A 20,309-nucleotide genomic window follows, 5' to 3' on the forward strand; every position below is an offset into this window, starting at 1 on the left:
AGAAGACTAATCATGTTCCTGCACTGAGCCCCTATCCTACTCTGTGTCCCCACACTGAGGCGGGAGCTGAGCCCCTCTGTGCCCCCACACTGAGGCGGGATCTGAGCCCCTCTGTGCCCCCACACTGAGGCGGGATCTGAGCCCCTCTGTGCCCCCACACTGAGGCGGGATCTGAGCCCCTCTGTGCCCCCACACTGAGGCGGGATCTGAGCCCCTCTGTGCCCCCACACTGAGGCGGGATCTGAGCCCCTCTGTGCCCCCACACTGAGGCGGGATCTGAGCCCCTCTGTGCCCCCACACTGAGGCGGGATCTGAGCCCCTCTGTGCCCCCACACTGAGGCGGGATCTGAGCCCCTCTGTGCCCCCACACTGAGGCGGGATCTGAGCCCCTCTGTGCCCCCACACTGAGGCGGGATCTGAGCCCCTCTGTGCCCCCACACTGAGGCGGGATCTGAGCCCCTCTGTGCCCCCACACTGAGGCGGGATCTGAGCCCCTCTGTGCCCCCACACTGAGGCGGGATCTGAGCCCCTCTGTGCCCCCACACTGAGGCGGGATCTGAGCCCCTCTGTGCCCCCACACTGAGGCGGGATCTGAGCCCCTCTGTGCCCCCACACTGAGGCGGGATCTGAGCCCCTCTGTGCCCCCACACTGAGGCGGGATCTGAGCCCCTCTGTGCCCCCACACTGAGGCGGGATCTGAGCCCCTCTGTGCCCCCACACTGAGGCGGGATCTGAGCCCCTCTGTGCCCCCACACTGAGGCGGGATCTGAGCCCCTCTGTGCCCCCACACTGAGGCGGGATCTGAGCCCCTCTGTGCCCCCACACTGAGGCGGGATCTGAGCCCCTCTGTGCCCCCACACTGAGGCGGGATCTGAGCCCCTCTGTGCCCCCACACTGAGGCGGGATCTGAGCCCCTCTGTGCCCCCACACTGAGGCGGGATCTGAGCCCCTCTGTGCCCCCACACTGAGGCGGGATCTGAGCCCCTCTGTGCCCCCACACTGAGGCGGGATCTGAGCCCCTCTGTGCCCCCACACTGAGGCGGGATCTGAGCCCCTCTGTGCCCCCACACTGAGGCGGGATCTGAGCCCCTCTGTGCCCCCACACTGAGGCGGGATCTGAGCCCCTCTGTGCCCCCACACTGAGGCGGGATCTGAGCCCCTCTGTGCCCCCACACTGAGGCGGGATCTGAGCCCCTCTGTGCCCCCACACTGAGGCGGGATCTGAGCCCCTCTGTGCCCCCACACTGAGGCGGGATCTGAGCCCCTCTGCTCCCCCACACTGAGGCGGGATCTGAGCCCCCACACTGAGGCGGGATCTGTGCCCCCACACTGAGGCGGGATCTGTGCCCCCACACTGAGGCGGGATCTGTGCCCCCACACTGAGGCGGGATCTGTGCCCCCACACTGAGGCGGGATCTGTGCCCCTCTGTGCCCCCACACTGAGGCGGGATCTGTGCCCCCACACTGAGGCGGGATCTGTGCCCCTCTGTGCCCCCACACTGAGGCGGGATCTGTGCCCCTCTGTGCCCCCACACTGAGGCGGGATCTGAGCCCCTCTGTGCCCCCACACTGAGGCGGGATCTGAGCCCCTCTGTGCCCCCACACTGAGGCGGGATCTGAGCCCCTCTGTGCCCCCACACTGAGGCGGGATCTGAGCCCCTCTGTGCCCCCACACTGAGGCGGGATCTGAGCCCCTCTGTGCCCCCACACTGAGGCGGGATCTGAGCCCCTCTGTGCCCCCACACTGAGGCGGGATCTGAGCCCCTCTGTGCCCCCACACTGAGGCGGGATCTGTGCCCCTCTGTGCCCCCACACTGAGGCGGGATCTGTGCCCCTCTGTGCCCCCACACTGAGGCGGGATCTGTGCCCCCACACTGAGGCGGGATCTGTGCCCCCACACTGAGGCGGGATCTGTGCCCCCACACTGAGGCGGGATCTGTGCCCCCACACTGAGGCGGGATCTGTGCCCCCACACTGAGGCGGGATCTGTGCCCCCACACTGAGGCGGGATCTGAGCCCCTCTGTGCCCCCACACTGAGGCGGGATCTGTGCCCCCACACTGAGGCGGGATCTGTGCCCCTCTGTGCCCCCACACTGAGGCGGGATCTGTGCCCCCACACTGAGGCGGGATCTGTGCCCCCACACTGAGGCGGGATCTGTGCCCCCACACTGAGGCGGGATCTGTGCCCCCACACTGAGGCGGGATCTGTGCCCCCACACTGAGGCGGGATCTGTGCCCCCACACTGAGGCGGGATCTGTGCCCCCACACTGAGGCGGGATCTGTGCCCCCACACTGAGGCGGGATCTGTGCCCCCACACTGAGGCGGGATCTGTGCCCCCACACTGAGGCGGGATCTGTGCCCCTCCGTGCCCCCACACTGGGGCGGGAGCTAAGTGGACTGGCTGGACATACAACCGTTGTGAAGTAGTTATTCTCACTGTTAAGCTGATGCACTGTCAGAGCGGATATCTGTCATCCAGTAGCAAATTCCCTTGTTCGTGCTGGTGATGGATCAGCGGTAGAGATGTGTGGAGTGATTAGCGGGACTGTTGTCCAGGCTCCAGGTCTGTGGTACCTGGGGGCTAGACAGGAGGCCCATGTATCTCGTTCCCTCCGGTGTCCCCGACGCAGCATTTGATTTGTCAGGGTTGCTGCGACGTCATCTGTGCAACATGATGCAGACCTGGCTAATCAAAAGCCGTTCCAGGGACAGCTGAAGGTAAGTGATTTGCGGATTTGCCGTGTAGCCGTCAGATACCACTGACCTGGACGCTGGACTGGTGTCCCATGAAATTGATCCGCTCATCTCTAGGCATAGGAATTCTGTTGCCACAGATTTTAAATGAAAGCTGTCATGTAAAATAACACTGCTAACCTGCAGATGTAGGGTTAATCTACAGGTTAAAATCGCAGACACTATGCGGCGCTTGTAGAGAGCCCCGCTGCCAGGAGAAAATGAACTTTATCCCCCCCCCCGGCAACCTTGCTCTTCCAGACATACGGGCAGCATGGTTTTAGTCACCGCTCTGTGTATATAGAGCATCGGCTGTAACTGCGCCTGGGTCCTGACTGAAAGCTCTCTCATCATTAGTGCGGGCTGTCAGTCAGTGACAGGGGCAAGGTTACAGCCTCCCCTGTCTATAAACTGAGCAGTGACTGAAACTGTCAGCGCCACCCCTATGACTGGAAGCCAAACTTTGCAGGGGGGATAAAGTTCATTTCCTCCTGGCAGCGGGGCTCTCGGTTATTTGCAGGTTAGTAGCGTTACTTTACTATAGATAACATAGTCTTTGTAGCTTTTTATTGCATCCACACCGTGTTTTCTGTGAGTGCCTGTCTCCTGAGCTGCATACTTCTCAATGGAGAGAGGGATGGGGTAGTTTTGAGTGATCAGTGGGGTCTTTTGAATTGGACTCACACCAATTTGTTTGTAATTACTAGGGCAATGGAATATGTGTAAACATTAGAAAAGTTTAGTTACTCTTTAAATTGGTCTAGTGATCAGTTCGAAAATTGAAAGATTTATAATATATATATATATATATATATATATATATATATATATATATATATATATATATATATATTATAATACACATATACATACAGGGTGGGACATTTATATGGATACACTTAAATAAACTAAATAAAATGGGAATGGTTGGTGATATCAAATTCCTGGTTGTGACACATTAGTATTTTTTTTTAGGTATATCCATATAATTGGCCCACCTTGTGTGTATGTATGTATATGTGTGTGTGTGTATATGTATATGTATATATATATATATATATATATATATATATATATCCGATGCAAAGGGAGGAGGGCGGTAATGTCATGATTGGAGGCAGGCTTTGCAGCGTTGAGAATCTCTCCTCCCATGTGGTCACCCACCTATCCACTCTCTCTTTCCCCATGTGCTGACTTCTCCCGTCTGTGCTCTTTTCTTTGACCTTTCTTCCCTATGTGCTATCCCCTTGTCATGTTTCTGTGGTCACTTGGATAGCCGTCCTTTTCTTTGATGGTATATTCTTGATATTTTTTTGATGTTGGCGTTGATATTTGCTTCTTAAAGGAGTTTTCCCACGAACGAAAGTTCATTTTAAAAATTGTCTGTGTCTGACCATGTACAGAGCATACCACAGCTCCTGGGCAGGGGAGGAAGCAAAAGACAATACTGACATTACAGCAGGAGATCGCAGAGGATTCATTTTGTGAGGTAAAATACTATTAAAAACAGTCAGCGAAACATTTTACCTCACAAAATGAATCCTCTGTGATCCCCTGCTGTAATGTCAGTATTGTCTTTTGCTTCCTCCCCTTCCCAGGAGATGTGGTATGCTCTGTACATGGTCAGACACAGACAATTTTTAAAATGAACTTTCGTTTGTGGGAAAACACCTTTAGTGTGACCGACTTCCTCTGCCTGTAGACACGTCGCGCATCTGCCGCCGGGATCAGCCGAATGATTTACTGCACCTGGGCGTGATTCACGCAGGCGCAGTAAATCAGACCGCCTCCATCTTTGTGCAGACAGATAGCGGCAGTCGCATTAAAACTGCGCATGCGCTCTTCCTGTACAAAGATTGCAGCAGTCAGTGACTCATTCTGCTGATCCCGGCGGCAGCGTGTTCGCGACGGTGTTCTGCTGGTGGTACCGCGTAAGAGGTTGCGTGAGTGTGTGAGTGGTGCGTATAGAGTGTGTGTGTGGTGCGACGGTGTTCCGCTGGTGGTACCACGCAATAGGTTGATACCAGCAGCATTTTCCCTATTGAGACACCCATCACTTGGTGTTCCAATATGGCGATCGGTGAATTTCCTCCGCTTGGAATTCTGGGATACGGTGACATCTGTACAGAACAGGAAATGAAAACATTACAAGGCAATATATTGAAAAATTAAAAAATCACTTTTTTTTTAAACTACATAAAAAATAAAAGGCGTGACGAGGCATCATTTTGGCTGGCAGCTCTCGTATGTGTGCCGCCAGCTGTGCGGACTCTGGTCTGTGTAGTGTTTTGGGCCGCAGAATATTTTTGTGCTTATTTTCGGGAGTCTTGTGGTCTCTATTCACATTCTGGTATTTAGTATTGAATAACCTATGATTTACATACAATGTGCTGTCACTTGCACAGGCCAAAGCCTTTCTTGTTTAAGGGGGACCACCGTTATCCCGGATCGTCACCCGACAGTCCTGTCGTCGTACTATACGGGGAGATCGGCACCAGAGAATTTTCAAGGTTCCACCAACATCTATCGGAAAAGGCCCGAGCTGGGGAGATGGTGTATGTCCTCCGGCACTACGTCGCAGTAAGTAGATCTGATTGCCCTCGATCTGTTTTTCTGTAAGTATCTTTTCATCCGTATTTCAGACTTTTTTTTTTTTACAATTTTTTATCTTTTATGTTCTCATATTTTAATGTAGTTTATTGTTGTTTCTTCCTAAGCAATTTTGCTTCTTTTGTACCATTATGTGTATCATGTACGGTAAGTTTCATGCTCCGTTAGGTACGGTTCACACCACTGTATCGCGGATGTATTTAGTTGTCAGTAACATGGCTGCAATTCTCCTGCAATTCTCGGCCCGACTGTGGGTATTGTAACCTGAACGAAGGACAAGACCGGAAGTCAATGTGCATATTAATGAATGGAGAAATCGGGGGTAATGACTGTAGGTCTTAACCATTTGTTGTTGGTGGAATCGGAGAACAGTCTAATGATTGTTTTGTTGTCCTTGGATATAAGCCACCACAAGAGGCGTCCGATGGCGACTTATGGAGATCACCGAGTCGTCTGCCGAGCCATCCTGTGGATGGTCAGACAGTGTGGCGACGGTGCGATGAAGCAAAGTGATGCAGCAGTCGGCCATTGTGGTGTCCGTAACAGTAAAGTACCATTCCAGCATGGTTTTTTTTTTTTAATTTCCCTGCTGGAGTAATGCTTTAAGGCTGTGTGCCCACGTTGCGTTTTTTAAGCGTTTTTGATGCGTTTTTCGGGTCAAACCACATCAAAAACGCTTAAAAGAAGCATCCCATTCATTTTAATGCATTTTGGCCTTTTTGTGCCAATGGATGCGTTTTTTTACCGCTAAGGAAACGCTTAGCGGTAAAAAACGCAGCATGTTCATTAATTTCCGCTTAGGTCCGTGGTTTTGGCTATTTCCTATAGCCCAGAAGACGTGCGGGAAAAAAACGCGCGTTTTTTCCGCAAAAATCGCAGCAAAAAGCGCGTTTTCTAGGAAGGAGACCCATTTCCTGAGCGTTTAAAAACGCTAACGTGGGCGCATAGCCTAAAAGTAATTCCCCTGCCCCCTGTCTCATACCTTCCTGCCGCCGCCTCCTTTATCGTTTTCCAGCGTCACTCGGGTTGGTCTCTGGTAAAAGGTGACCTGTCGGCTGCTCCAGTGTTTCAAGGAGCGGCGCGGAGGTCATTTTTCAGGACTAGTCTATGAGAGCCTTGTTCTGGCCTCATTTTAGCTCTCATAGACTTGCATCAAGATCATGTGACGTAGCTTCTGACTTCCAGCCAGTCAGAAGCTGCGCTCACAAGATGGTGCCTCGGGACCGGAGCGGTGCCAAAAAGCGGTGAAGATGCTGGAGGGTGAGTGTATGACTGGGACAGGGGACATACATTTAGGCTATGTGCCCACGTTGCAGAAATGCTGCTGAATTGTCCGCAGAATTTTCGCAACTCGCCGCCGCGGGTAAACACAAGCATTTTTAGCTTGCAGAACGCTAACGCTTTTCCGAGCAATTTGAAGCATCGCTTGGAAAAGTGATGGACAGGTTGGTCACACACAAGCATAGCGCTTGACGAATGTGACCAACTTTTTACTATTGATCCTGCCTATGCAGCATCAATGGTAAAAGATATAATGTTAAAAATAATAAAAAAAAAAAAAAAAAAAATCGGGATATACTTACCCTCTGTCAGCTCCCGGAGTCCTCATTGGCGCTGGCGGCAACTTCCGTTCCCAGGGATGCATTGCTTTAGACCGCTATGTCATTAGAGGTCATTCGCGCAATGCATCCCTGGGAACGGAAGTTGCCGCCAGCGCCAATGAGGACACCGGGGGCTGACAGAGGGTAAGTATATCCCAATTTTTTTATTTTAATTCTCTATTTTTTTATGGTACCCAGGGCATGGAGGTTTCGTAGCGGTAAAATCTGCAGCATGGGCACAGCAATTGCAGAATCCCGTAGGATTGCATGGGAATGCGTTTTTTAAACGTTTCCGCTGTGGCAAAAACGCGGCAGAAGCTCTTTAGAAACGCAAATTGGGCACACAGCCTTAAAGTGCCACTCCAGAGCTGGAAAAAAAATTGCTGGAGTGGTGCTATAAGCTGCAGGGAAAGATGACTGAGTGTTCTTATTCAGCGTAAATAGCTGCTGATCAACTGCGAACAAGTAAAACCCTTGTTCATCATCAGGTGAAATTATTTTTAGTGCTTTGCAAAACATCATCATTCTTGGTGTTGAAACGTCCTGTGTAAAACGGACTGACACAGCCAGAAACTGTGGCACCATATGTGCACTGAGTGATCTAGTATACAGATCACCCAGGTTCCATCATTTGCCGCTGTCTGCCTATGTAATTGGACTATGAAATGACTGCCGATCGGTTTGCTGCTCGGTGGTGTTTTAGTGCCGCTGATCCGTCCATGTAAATGGACTTTTAAACACTGATTGTCTGGTGTATAGTAAAATACAATTAATCTGTCTCCAGACTTGACTCAGTGGGTAACAATCCCAAGGCAGAAATAAGAGCATTGCTTCGGGAGTAACATACTTGTGATGCCCTAGAAGACAGCGGCCACTGCCTTGTTCTATAACGTCATTCTCCCTTTTGTTCCCTTAGAATCCACAATCAGAAAAGGTCTTCCTCTCCGGTTATGGTGTGGAATTGGCTATCAAAAGTACAGAATATAAAGCGAAGGATGACACACAAGTGAAGGGTAACGTTCCCATGTTAAAGGGGCTATTGATTTTAGAAAACCAAATTCCATGTACCTTATTGTCAAATTGTGAGTTTAATAGGGGGAATAAAATAAAGCACTACTCAGCCCCCGCCAGTTTAGTCTTTGCCGCGAACTTAACTAATCGACAGCACTTAGTGCCTGAGGCCGATCAGTGGTTATGGGATATAACTCTGGCGGCATAGCTCAGTGCACAGCCATGATGGCGGTATGTACGGCACGTAACCTGTGCTGCCACTGACTGACTGCAGCCGTCCCATACGAAGGCCTTGCTGAGACTAGCATGATTTCGGTTTATGTGATCTTGAGCGCAACGGACTGCACACAAATGATAGTCTGTGTTCTAACTCACATTTGCAATTTTCTATAGCGATCTCAGGTCTGTCTGTAAGAAATCGTAGCATGCATTGATCCGGTCTGCCTGTTTGTCCATCTGTCTGCAGTTGTGACTTGATATTTGCAGGACCTGGTACACTGGCCTTATCGGTCTTTTGTGGCTGTTAGGTGGGAGCCTTGAGAACTATCTCCTGATGGCATCCATGTCTTCTTTTGATTAGCCGGCCTAGTGTGATGTCACATGTGCCTCGTGCTGCAATGATGGCTTTGCACTACGCTGGCTAATCAGAAGAAGAGACACCGATGCCGGCAGGTAAGAGGCAGTTCTCAAGGCTCCCATCCCGGGGCCACAGATTACTTATTTGGCCAATGGACGTGCTCGATAAATTGATTAGCACCAACCCTTTGTGTGTATTTTTGACACTGAGACAAAAGAGTTTGCCAAATTTGACTTGCTGCAGTTTGCCAAAATGTATCTGAGTAAGCAATAATCCTTCTGGGTAAGAGTCTTGTGGACAGATGAGATCAAGATAAAGCTTTCTGGTAGAGCACATCATTCTACTGTTTACCGGAATGAGGCCTACAAAGAAAGGAACACAATACATACAGTCAAATATGGTGGAGGTTCAAAGATGTTTTGTGGTTGTTTTGATGCCTCTGGCACTGGGTGCCTTGACTGTGTTCAAGGTGTCATGAAATCTAAAGATTACCAAAGAATTAGGTCGCAATGTAGTGCCCAGTGGTCAGAAAGCTGGGTTTGTGTTTTAGGTCATGGGTGTTCCAGCAGGACAGTGACCCCAAATATGCTTCAAGAATCCCCCAGAAATGGATGGAAACTAAGCTGGCGAGTTTTGATGTGGACAGCAATGAATCTGTATTTAAATCCCATTGAACACTTTTGGAGAGATATTAAAATTGCTGTTGGGAGAAGGCGCCTTCACATATGACCATGACTTGCTGATTCCGGCATTTACTCTCTATTCCAGGTAACAACGTAAATGCCACGGTGGTTGGCGACAATGATCCTCTGGACGAGGTTCAAGGTTTTCTCTTTGGAAAGCTCAGGTACCTGTCGTCTTCATCTTCTGCAATAAGTGGAGCAGGTTGGAGGGAAAGGGCTTCCTACATGCATGAGATGAGCTAAAGTCATTTATGCACACCTTCCCACCTGTTATCCCTCTGTTTTCTCCCCCCATTATTTGATTAACAGCTCTGGCTTCATAGAGCTACAGAAGGGAGGAGATGATGGAAACCAGCAGGTGGGAAGGTATATATCAATGATTGGCCACGATGCAGCACCGAGCGCCTGTACTTTGAATATTCATTCTGTGCTGACACAGTCCCTTTAAGTAGTATGTAATTAACCATGTATATGCTGGCCTGTTCCCTGCCCCTATTCCCTATCTTTGCTCATGTCCTTGCCTGTACCCCATGTTCTTCATCTTTTACTTTACTGTCACCATTGCATGATTTCTTATTAGCGGTTAGTAATATCCGTACTGCTTGCAGACTTCATACCTGTTTGTTCTGGGGATTGACCACTTTTTGGATATGATATTTTATTTACTTTTGTAAATGCACGTATTTAAGTCTAAACATCCTTTTTGTCATTGGGTTTTATTTATAATGTTGCCTCCTTTGCCTTCCACAGTATCTTTGATATAGTCTCTATTGCTGGCTGCAGAATGAGTTTACAGAGAATCCATCAGTGAGCTCGTTCTGACAATCTTATGGGAGAGTTTGTAGATCTTTTATCTGTTGGCTCCTCTCAGCTGATTGATGCCCGCCGACCACATCATAGTTAAATGTGTCAGGAAACAAAAAAACTTGTAAAAGTCAAACGGTGCAACATGTTTTATAAAACCTAATTGCAGAAATGATTTTTAGCTCCAAATACATGCATTTAAGATAAAAAAAATATGGACAATCTCACCAGTGTGCTTGTTCTGTATGATTTGACTCCTGCCGTGAAGATGTCCCTGATTATTCCTAGTTTCCTCGTGTATTCTGCGATCTCAGTTTGGCCTTCGCTTTAAATGTTGAAATAATTACCTGTAGAACAAGGGATTTCTCCTTCGACTCATTGGGGGACACAGGTACTGTGGGTGTATGCTACCGCCATCTGGAGGCTGACACTAGGCAAACAACACAAGGTTAGCTCCTCCCCCGCCGTATACACCCTCGCCCTGATTGCGGGCGGAAGCCTGTTTTTTGCTTAGTGTCTATGGAGGCACACGTCTGGTCCTTTTTCTCCAGAGTTTTTTTTGTCCATGAAGATTAGACAGGGGCAACGGATCCTATTGAAAGGGTCCGATTTCCCCAAACCATCAACTGGCGAGCACGTGTGAGTGTGGTCTCCACGTATCCTTTCCCGCGACGTGGGACAAATCTGGGCATTTTCCCCAGAACTTTTTTATTTTATTTTCTTTATTTTTTCTAAGAAGAAGAGACAGGGGCAACGGATCCTATTAAAAGGGTCCGATTTCCCCAAACTAGCAACGGGCGAGCACGTGCGAGTGTCGTCTCCACGTATCCTTTCCCGCGACGAGAGACATTATGCCGGACCTAGCCCTGACCACCACTTGGTAGAGAAACTATGGGCTATTCAGAGGCACAAGACGGTCCGAGCGGCCCCCACTGCTCCACCAACGCAAGATGAAGGTGCTGCAAGGAGGCGGACGGTCCCTCTCCTCGGCTGAAGCTGGACGGAGTTTGGGTGCCTGCACCGTCCAGGATCCCCTCACCAGCCCCCGCTCCCTGGCCGCCCTAAAGGGCCTACCTGGATCCTGTGTTCAGCGACTCAAGGTACGGGCATGCGGGGGGCTCCTGGGCAGCAGTGGTAGGCAGCAGTGTGCATCTCCCTAGGGCCGCGGCGCGCCTTCGCCGCCGCAGCATTTCACGGCGTCGCAGGCGGGGGAGAAAAATTTAACCCCCGGCTTTTTTGCCACTGTTAGGCCGCGGCGCGCCATTGCCACCGCCCCTGCATCGCGCGGCGCCGCGGGGCGGTGGACAGTAGCCTGCGCCGCTGCGGCTCCGCGGGCGGGGGGGGTGGAAATTGAGCCCCTGGCTTTTTGCCGGTGTAGGCCGCGGCGGAAGTACCGCCCTCGGCGCGATGCGTCACTTCCGGTGGCCCGCCCCTTGGAGCGCTGGGCAGGCGCCGGATAAAACCAGACCCCGGCTTTAGTGCGGGGTAGGCCGCGACCAGAGAAGAGGTCGGCTTACCCCACGGAGATACAGAAGGTCGGGCACGCAGTCGGGGGGCATAGGTCGGGTAAGTGCAGGCTGCGGAGACCGCTAAAACAGCAAGATGGCCTCTCCTCCCCCACCCCTCCCCTCTCATATAGAAGAAAAAAAGGAAAAAAAAAAGCATTTTTTGGTTTGGATATATAAAACGCCTAGCAGGCTCAATATGGCCGGGAAAGGGTAGATGCACACTTTTCTCTACACTGCATGCACTTCTTGTAAGGCCCCGTTTCCACGAGCGCAGAGCGCCAAAGTGTGCGAGGCCTGCGACTCCGAACGTGCCCAGGACCCTCCCTCGGTGACTCAATCCAGAGAAACGAATCCTCCGGAATGGGCGCTATCATTATCCCTGTCTATGGCTTCGCTTACAAAGGCGATCGAGTCCCTTCACGCCCCAAAGGGAGGCAAGGATAGTGGCTCGCTTGTCTGGGAAGGGTCCTCCGCCTCACAGGAACCTCCGGCCTGCAGGGGCCGTTCCCATGCCAGACAGAGGCGAAGGAAACAAACCCATACAAGGTCTCCCGGCTTATCCGGTGCCTCGGCATCAGGGAAGTTCAGCATCACGCTCCCTTTCACCAGCGAGCGGGAGCGGGCAGAGTTTGGATCGTGACCCAGACGAGCCACTTGATCTAGATACCTCGGGATGCCGGGAGACAGTGGACAGCCTCATTGAAGCTGTCAATCAATCCCAGGGGATCGAAGATGATGCTACCTTGGCCGCGAGCCATAAGGCAGCCTTTAAGCGGGCCAAGCACCCGCATAGAGTATTTGGCACTCACCCAGAATTTGAGGATATAGTACAGCGCCACAGAGACTGCCCAGACAAGCGCTTCTCGGGTCAGAAGCCTATAGAGGCGAGATACCCATTTGCCCCGGAACTCTGTAAGAAATGGGCAGAATCCCCAGTGGTGGACCCGCCAGTATCACGCCTGACCTCGAAGTCCTTGTTGTCGGTGCCTAGCGGCTCGTCCATTAAGGACCCCACGGATCGGCTCATAGAGGGTTTGGCGCGATCAGTTTTTGAGGCATCAGGTTCGGCGCTCGCCCCTTCGTTCGCGGTGACGTGGGTAGCCAAGGCCATGATGTCATGGTCAGAGTCTTTGAATAACGCCTTGCAGGATAGAGGACTACCTGCTGAGGTGTCTGAGGTCGCAAGTCAGATTGCTATGGCTGGAGACTACTTAATTAATGCGTCTTTGGATGCAGCTAATTGTGCAGCATTTGCGGCTGCTAACGCGATAGCCATTAGGAGAGCCCTCTGGTTGAGAACTTGGCGAGCCGATTCAATTTCCAAGAAGTCCTTGACTTCCTTGCCCTATCAGGGAGGCCACCTGTTCGGGGAGAAGTTGGATCGACTCATCTCCGATGCGACAGGAGGGAAAAGTAGCTTCCTCCCGCAGCAAAAGGCGAAACAGCCTTTTCGTCAGGTCCCGACACGTTTTCAAGCTTTTCGCAACACCGGATGGATGGCTGCAGCCAGTTCGACCGGCCCACCTCGCTTCAACCAGGATAGGGAGCGACAGGTCTCATATAGACACATACCGGTGGGAAGGATGTGCGCTCGCCAGCCCAGGTCGAGAGGAGCCAGGACCCAGAGGCCCTCAGCCAAATGACTCGGAGCCTTTGGTAGGCGACAGCAGCAGGGTGGGGGGCCGCCTGCTCCTTTTTCGCCATATCTGGGCCGAGGTAGCACACGACTTATGGGTGGTAGAACTGGTGACTTCAGGGTACAAGATAGAGTTCATCAGGTTCCCTCCAACACGGTTTTTTCCCTCCCGACTTCCCAAGGTGGAGTCTTGGGCAGAAGCACTGCTAGGGGCCATCGATTCACTCCTAGACAACGGAGTTATTGTTCCCGTACCAGAGCATGAAAAAGCTCAAGGTTTTTATTCCAATCTGTTCGCGGTCCCCAAAAAAGACGGGACGATCAGACCAGTTTTGGACCTGAAGCTCTTAAACAGGTTCATCAGAGTCAAACATTTCAGGATGGAATCTCTCCGTTCTGTTATAGCAGCCATGGAGCAGGGAGAGTACTTGGCCTCGATCGACATTCAGGATGTCTACCTGCACGTTCCCATTTTTCCTCCGCATCAAAAGTTTCTTCGGTTTGCCATCAATGGGCGACATTTTCAATTCGCAGCACTCCCATTCGGGATAGCCACCGCCCCCAGAGTGTTCACGAAGGTAATGGCAGTTGTGATGGCCGTCTTACACTCGAGGGGCATAGTCGTCTTGCCATATTTGGACGACCTCTTGGTGAAGGGTCCCTCGTTTCGGGCGTGCAAGGAGAATGTCAGCATTACACTGGATACACTCTCCCGCTTAGGTTGGTTGGTTAACAGGAAGAAATCATCTCTGGTCCCAGCTCGGAGGATTGTTTTTCTAGGAATTGTCTTCGATACCTCCCAAGGGTTGGTAAGTCTCCCTCAAAACAAGGCTCTAGCGCTCCGACAGGGAGTCCTGAAGCTCCAGCAGCCGGTTCCTCACACCATTCGGTTTGGGATGAGGATACTGGGGAAGATGGTGGCAGCAATGGAAGCAATTCCGTTTGCTCAATTTCATCTTCGACCCCTACAGCACGCTCTCTTGTCAGCCTGGGACAAGAATCCGTTCACCCTCGATCAGCGGTGCCGGCTATCCTCTCAGGTCAGGCAATCGCTGGAGTGATGGACGACCAGATCCTCCCTTCTTCAGGGGAAGCCGTTTCCCCCAGACCACTGGCTAGTGGTCACGACCGACGCCAGTCTCCTCGGCTGGGGAGCGGTTTTTCGCCACCACACGGTACAAGGCCAGTGGTCGCAACAGGAAGCTCGTCTTCCGATAAACTTGTTGGAAATACGAGCGATCTTGCAGGCGCTGCAGCATTTCCAGTACCTCCTAGCAGGACGGCCCATTCGGATACAGTCAGACAACGCCACAGTTGTGGCTTACATAATGGACCAGGGGAAGAGTCTTGAGGAGATCATTTGCATATTCCCAGTGCCTTCTGGGATAAGTGAAGAGTCTCCGCGAGCTCAACGATCACTGGGTTTTGGCCGTTGCAGCTGAAAAGAGGAAATCGGAGAAACCAGGGGAAGAGTCTTGAGGAGATCATTTGCATATTCCCAGTGCCTTCTGGGATAAGTGAAGAGTCTCCGCGAGCTCAACGATCACTGGGTTTTGGCCGTTGCAGCTGAAAAGAGGAAATCGGAGAAACCAGGGGAAGAGTCTTGAGGAGATCATTTGCATATTCCCAGTGCCTTCTGGGATAAGTGAAGAGTCTCCGCGAGCTCAACGATCACTGGGTTTTGGCCGTTGCAGCTGAAAAGAGGAAATCGGAGAAACCAGGGGAAGAGTCTTGAGGAGATCATTTGCATATTCCCAGTGCCTTCTGGGATAAGTGAAGAGTCTCCGCGAGCTCAACGATCACTGGGTTTTGGTCGTTGCAGCTGAAAAGAGGAAATCGGAGAAACCAGGAGAATTTTGGCTCATCTTTCATCTTTTTAAGAAATCTCAAGATGGAAGAGGCCAGGAGCCATTTGGTGAGCTGCATTTCTTGCTACATGTTCACAGATTTACCAGTGGAAAAGCCAAACTTCACATGCCACAAATGCAAGCTTGTGACCCTGTTGGAGGAAAAGTTGCAAAATCTCGAAGAGAGGTTAGCTACGTTGAAGATCATTAAGGAAGGTGAAGAGTTCTTGGACAGGGCAGAATTATCTCTTCATGTTACAGAAAGAGAAGAAATTCGAAGTGCACCTGAAGAAACAGAGGAATGGAGACATGTGACCCAGAGAAGCAGGAGGATCAGGAGGCAGTCAGCACCCATACTGCTCAGAAACCAGTACCAGGCTCTCACGCAGGAAAACAATGAAGAAATACATCAGGATAAGACTTTGCCAACAAACAGCAACCTTGTACGCCTTCAGAGTCCTCCTGGATGGAGAAAGAAAAATGTTGTGAAGAAGAAACGGAGAGTGGTGGTCATGGGGGATTCCCTGTTGAGAGGAACAGAGGCCGCTATCTGCAGACCGGATATAACTTCAAGAGAAATGTGCTGTCTTCCAGGTGCAAAAATTAAAGATGTGTCTGACAGGATATCAGGACTCTTCAGACCTACAGATGACTACCCATTCCTGCTACTACATGTGGGGACAAATGACACCGCAAGAAACGACCTGGAAACCATCTGCAGAGACTTTGAAGACTTAGGCAAGAAAGTGAAAGAACTGGGAGCGCAGGTGGTCTTCTCTTCCATCCTCCCAGTGGATGGCCATGGAACAAGGAGGTGGAATAAGATTCTGCAGGTGAACAACTGGCTACGTCGATGGTGCCGTCAGCAACGATTTGGATTTCTGGATCACGGAGTGAACTACTTATACGATGGACTACTTGCTAGAGATGGGGTGCACCTTACGAAGACTGGAAAGCAGGTATTTGGAAGTCGCCTTGCTACACTTGTAAGGAGAGCTTTAAACTAGAACAACATGGGAAGGGAAGCAAAAGACCAGAAAAAGCCATACACCTGACAAATGCTACTGAGAACTCTGCTATTAGAAGTGGAAAGGAAGAACAAAGATGAAAGAATCTAATTAAAAAAAATATTGGAGAAAGAGAAACCAATCACAAACTAAAATGTTTCTATACTAATGCACAAAGCATGGGCAACAAACAAGGAGAATTGGAACTACTAACACAGGAAAAGAAATATGATGTCATTGGAATCACTGAAACTTGGTGGGACAATACACATGATTGGAATACAAGACTAGAAGGATACAACTTATTTGCAAGAAACAGACTTGATAAACGAGGAGGGGGTGTCACATTGTATGTTAGAAATGCGTATATCTGCACAGTGATTGAAGCTTCAGAGACTGGGAGTTCTGTGGAAACTGTTTGGGTAAGAATACAAGGACAGAACAATGGAAAGGACACCATTGTAGGCATTTACTACAGGCCGCCTGTGCAAGCTGAAGATATGGATGAACTCTTTATGCATCAAATGGCCAAGTTCTCCAAAAAATATGACATAGTTGTCATGGGAGATTTCAACTATCCAGACATTTGTTGGGAATCTCTCTCAGGTAAAACTAACAGGTCAAGGAAATTCTTATCCTCTCTTGCTGACAACTTTATCTTCCAAAAGGTAAAGGAGAAAACAAGGGGAACTGCTACCTTGGATCTAATCCTTATAAACAGGGAGGAAATGGTTGAGGAGGTAAAAGTGGCTGGGACCCTAGGAGGTAGCGACCATGCTATTTTAGAATTTTGGATAACTAGAGGCGGAAGACCTGTGAAGACTCAGACGTCAAGGTTAGATTTCAGAAAGGCAGATTTTAAGGGATTCAGAAAGAGAATTGGAGGGATCCAATGGCTGGATATCCTTAAAGACAAAAATGTCCAGGAACGATGGGAAATCTTGAAAAATGAAATTCTCAAAGCACAGTTGTTAACAATTCCGAAAAGAGGGAAGAATAGGAAGCATTTAAGGAAACCAGGATGGATGAACACAGAACTTAAGCACATGCTAAAAAGGAAGCAAAAAATGTTTATAAAATGGAAAGAAGGAGGCATATCTAAAGAAGAATATAATGCTGTCTGCAGAACCTGCAAGGCACAAATCAGATTATCTAAAGCTGAAAATGAATTGAGGCTTGCAAGAGATGTCAAAAGCAATAATAAAGGATTTTGGGGATATGTCAAAAGTAAAAGAAAAGTCAAAGATGCTATAGGATTTTTACAGGATGAAAATGATGAAATGGTAAGACAGGATGTTGAGAAGGCTGAACTTTTAAATTCCTATTTTGCATCTGTTTTCTCTCAGAAAGGAAATGTAACATCAACTGTTATTCACTGTCCTATTAAGGGAATAGAAGAATCCAGGATATCTATAAACAGAAAGATAGTGAGGAAACACTTAGCTAACCTAAATGTATTCAAGTCTCCAGGTCCAGATGAATTACACCCCAGAGTACTGAAGGAGATAGCAGAAGAAATTTTTGAACCCCTCTCCATAATCTTTGAAAATTCTTGGAGAACAGGAGAAGTGCCAGAAGACTGGAGAAGAGCAAATGTTGTTCCTATCTTCAAAAAGGGGAAGAAGGTGGACCCAGGCAACTATAGGCCGGTGAGTCTGACTTCTATACCAGGAAAGATCTTTGAACAAATTATTAAACAACATGTATGTCAATACCTGGATAAGAATGAAGTGATTAAACAGAGTCAGCATGGGTTTGTAACTAATAAGTCATGTCAGACTAATTTAATTTCCTTCTATGATGGTATTACTGATTGGGTGGATCAAGGAAATGCTGTAGATATAGTATATCTTGACTTCAGCAAAGCATTTGACAAAGTCTCTCATACAATCCTTATTGAAAAAATGACTAAGTATGGAATGGACAAGGCAACTGTTAGGTGGATTCATAACTGGCTTAGTGATCGGACCCAAAGAGTGGTCGTAAATGGCTGCACATCCAGTTGGAAGAATGTCTCAAGTGGGGTACCACAGGGCTCTGTCCTGGGCCCTGTATTGTTCAACATCTTTATCAACGATTTAGATGAAGGAATTGAGGGTAAACTGATTAAATTTGCTGATGACACAAAGCTAGGAGGGATAGCTAATACTAGAGAAGAGAGAGAGAGGATTCAAAAAGATTTAAATAAACTGGAGAAGTGGGCAGCAACTAACAGAATGGTTTTTAACAGGGAGAAATGCAAAGTACTACATCTGGGCAATAAAAATGAAAAAAGCATATATAGAATGGGAGGAATAGGGCTAAGTGACAGCACATGTGAAAAAGACTTGGGTATACTAATAGATCACAGACTGAATATGAGTCAACAGTGTGATGCAGCAGCAAAAAAGGCAAATGCAATTCTAGGATGTATTAACAGAAGCATACAGTCTAGATCACGTGAAGTCATTATTTCCCTCTACTCCTCTTTGGTCAGACCTCATCTGGAATATTGTGTCCAATTTTGGGCACCACATTTTAAAAAAGACATCAACAAACTGGAGCAAGTTCAGAAAAGAGCGACCAGAATGGTGACCGGTCTGCAAACCCTGTCTTATGAGGAAAGGTTGCAGGATTTGGGAATGTTTAGCTTGCAAAAGAGAAGACTGAGAGGAGACTTAATAGCTGTCTACAAATATCTAAAGGGCTGTCACATTGTAGAAGGATCAACTTTATTCTCATTTGCACAAGGAAAGACTAGAAGCAATGGGATGAAGCTGAATGGGAGGAGACACAGATTAGATATTAGAAAAAACTTTTTGACAGTTAGAGTGATCAATGAGTGGAACAGGCTGCCACGAGAAGTGGTGAGTTCTCCTTCAATGGAAGTCTTCAAACAGAGGCTGGACAGACATCTAACTGGGATGATTTAGCGAATCCTGCTTTGAGCAGGGGGTTGGACCAGATGGCCCAGGAGGTCCCTTCCAACTCTACGATTCTATGATTCTATGAAATCATCAGGGGGGCACGCGCAGCAGGGCAACCATGCGCGAGATAGCACAGGTGCTTCATTGGGCCGAGAAGAACCAGTCGATAATTTCGGCAGTCTACATCCCAGGCGTAGAAAATTGGGCAGCGGACTTCCTCAGCTGACAAGAGGTCGTGGCTGGGGAATGGGCCCTGCACCCCGAGGTCTTCCAGCAAATTTGCCAACGGTGGGGAACACCGGATGTGGACCTGATGACGTCCAGAACGAACACCAAGGAGCCTGTGTTCGTCGCTCGGTCACGAGACCCACGAGCGTTCGGGGTGGATGCGTTGGTCTTACCATGGAACCAGTTTCGCCTTCCATACCTGTTTCCTCCGTTGCCATTGCTTCCGAGGGTCATCAGGAAGATCAAAGCAGAGGGGGTCCCAGCTATTCTGCTGGCACCAGACTGGCCCCGACGGGCGTGGTACGCAGATCTTGTACGGCTGCTCACCGACGTCCCATGGCGACTACCAGAGCGCCCAGATCTACTGCACCAGGGACCGATCTTCCACCCGAACTCAGGGGCCCTGTGTTTGACGGCATGGCCATTGAATCTTGGATTCTAACTCAAGCAGGTTTTGAGCGTGAGGTGGTCGCCACAATGGTTAGCGCCAGGAAACCGACCTCAGCGAGAATTTACCATCACACCTGGAAAATTTTCTTCACTTGGTGTCGAGAGTGGGGTCATTCGTCCCTGACGTTCTCTATTCCCAACATCTTGGCCTTTCTTCAATCAGGCCTAGACTCGGGGCTGGCCCTGAGCTCCCTTAGGAGACAGATATCGGCGCTGTCCGTCCTGTTCCAACGAAAGATTGCTACTAATATGCAGGTTAAGACCTTCATCCAGGGAGTCTCTCATCTAGTACCCCCCTATAAGGCGCCGATGGACACCTGGGATCTTAACCTGGTCCTGAGCGTTCTGCAGGAAGCGCCCTTCGAGCCACTGCAGGATATTTCCTTATCGTTCCTTTCTTGGAAGGTGGTATTTTTGGTAGCCATTACCTCCGTTAGGCGAGTTTTGGAGTTGGTGGCCCTATCTTGCCGAGCACCTTTTCTCGTTTTCCACAAGGATAAGGTGGTGCTTAGACCAGCTCCCCCCTTTCTTCCGAAGGTGGTGTCCTCTTTTCGCATCAATGAGGATATTGTCTTGCCTTCATTCTGTCCGGCACCGGTGCATCGCGTAGAGAAAGCTCTTCACACCTTAGACCTGGTGAGAGCACTCAGGAGGTACGTGTCGCGGACGGCACCTTTTCGCCAAACGGATACGATGTTCGTGCTC

General features: G+C 49.6%; 1 protein-coding gene across 6 annotated transcripts in view; it reads left to right on the plus strand.

Moving 5' to 3' along the window:
• The window catches only part of UGGT1 (UDP-glucose glycoprotein glucosyltransferase 1), a 138,180-nt gene that overhangs the window by 12,902 nt on the left and 104,969 nt on the right, over nucleotides 1-20,309 (plus strand). For all 6 annotated transcript variants that reach the window (XM_073576459.1, XM_073576460.1, XM_073576458.1 and 3 more), the window contains 3 exons: nucleotides 5,142-5,316; nucleotides 7,864-7,960; nucleotides 9,304-9,382. In XM_073576459.1, the coding sequence (XP_073432560.1) occupies nucleotides 5,142-5,316; nucleotides 7,864-7,960; nucleotides 9,304-9,382 (351 nt within the window). The remainder of the gene's footprint in view (nucleotides 1-5,141; nucleotides 5,317-7,863; nucleotides 7,961-9,303; nucleotides 9,383-20,309) is intronic.

Source organism: Dendrobates tinctorius, unplaced genomic scaffold (genome assembly GCF_039654945.1).
Source record: "Dendrobates tinctorius isolate UK_male_01 unplaced genomic scaffold, ASM3965494v1 ptg000049l, whole genome shotgun sequence".
Classification (NCBI taxonomy): domain Eukaryota; kingdom Metazoa; phylum Chordata; class Amphibia; order Anura; family Dendrobatidae; genus Dendrobates; species Dendrobates tinctorius.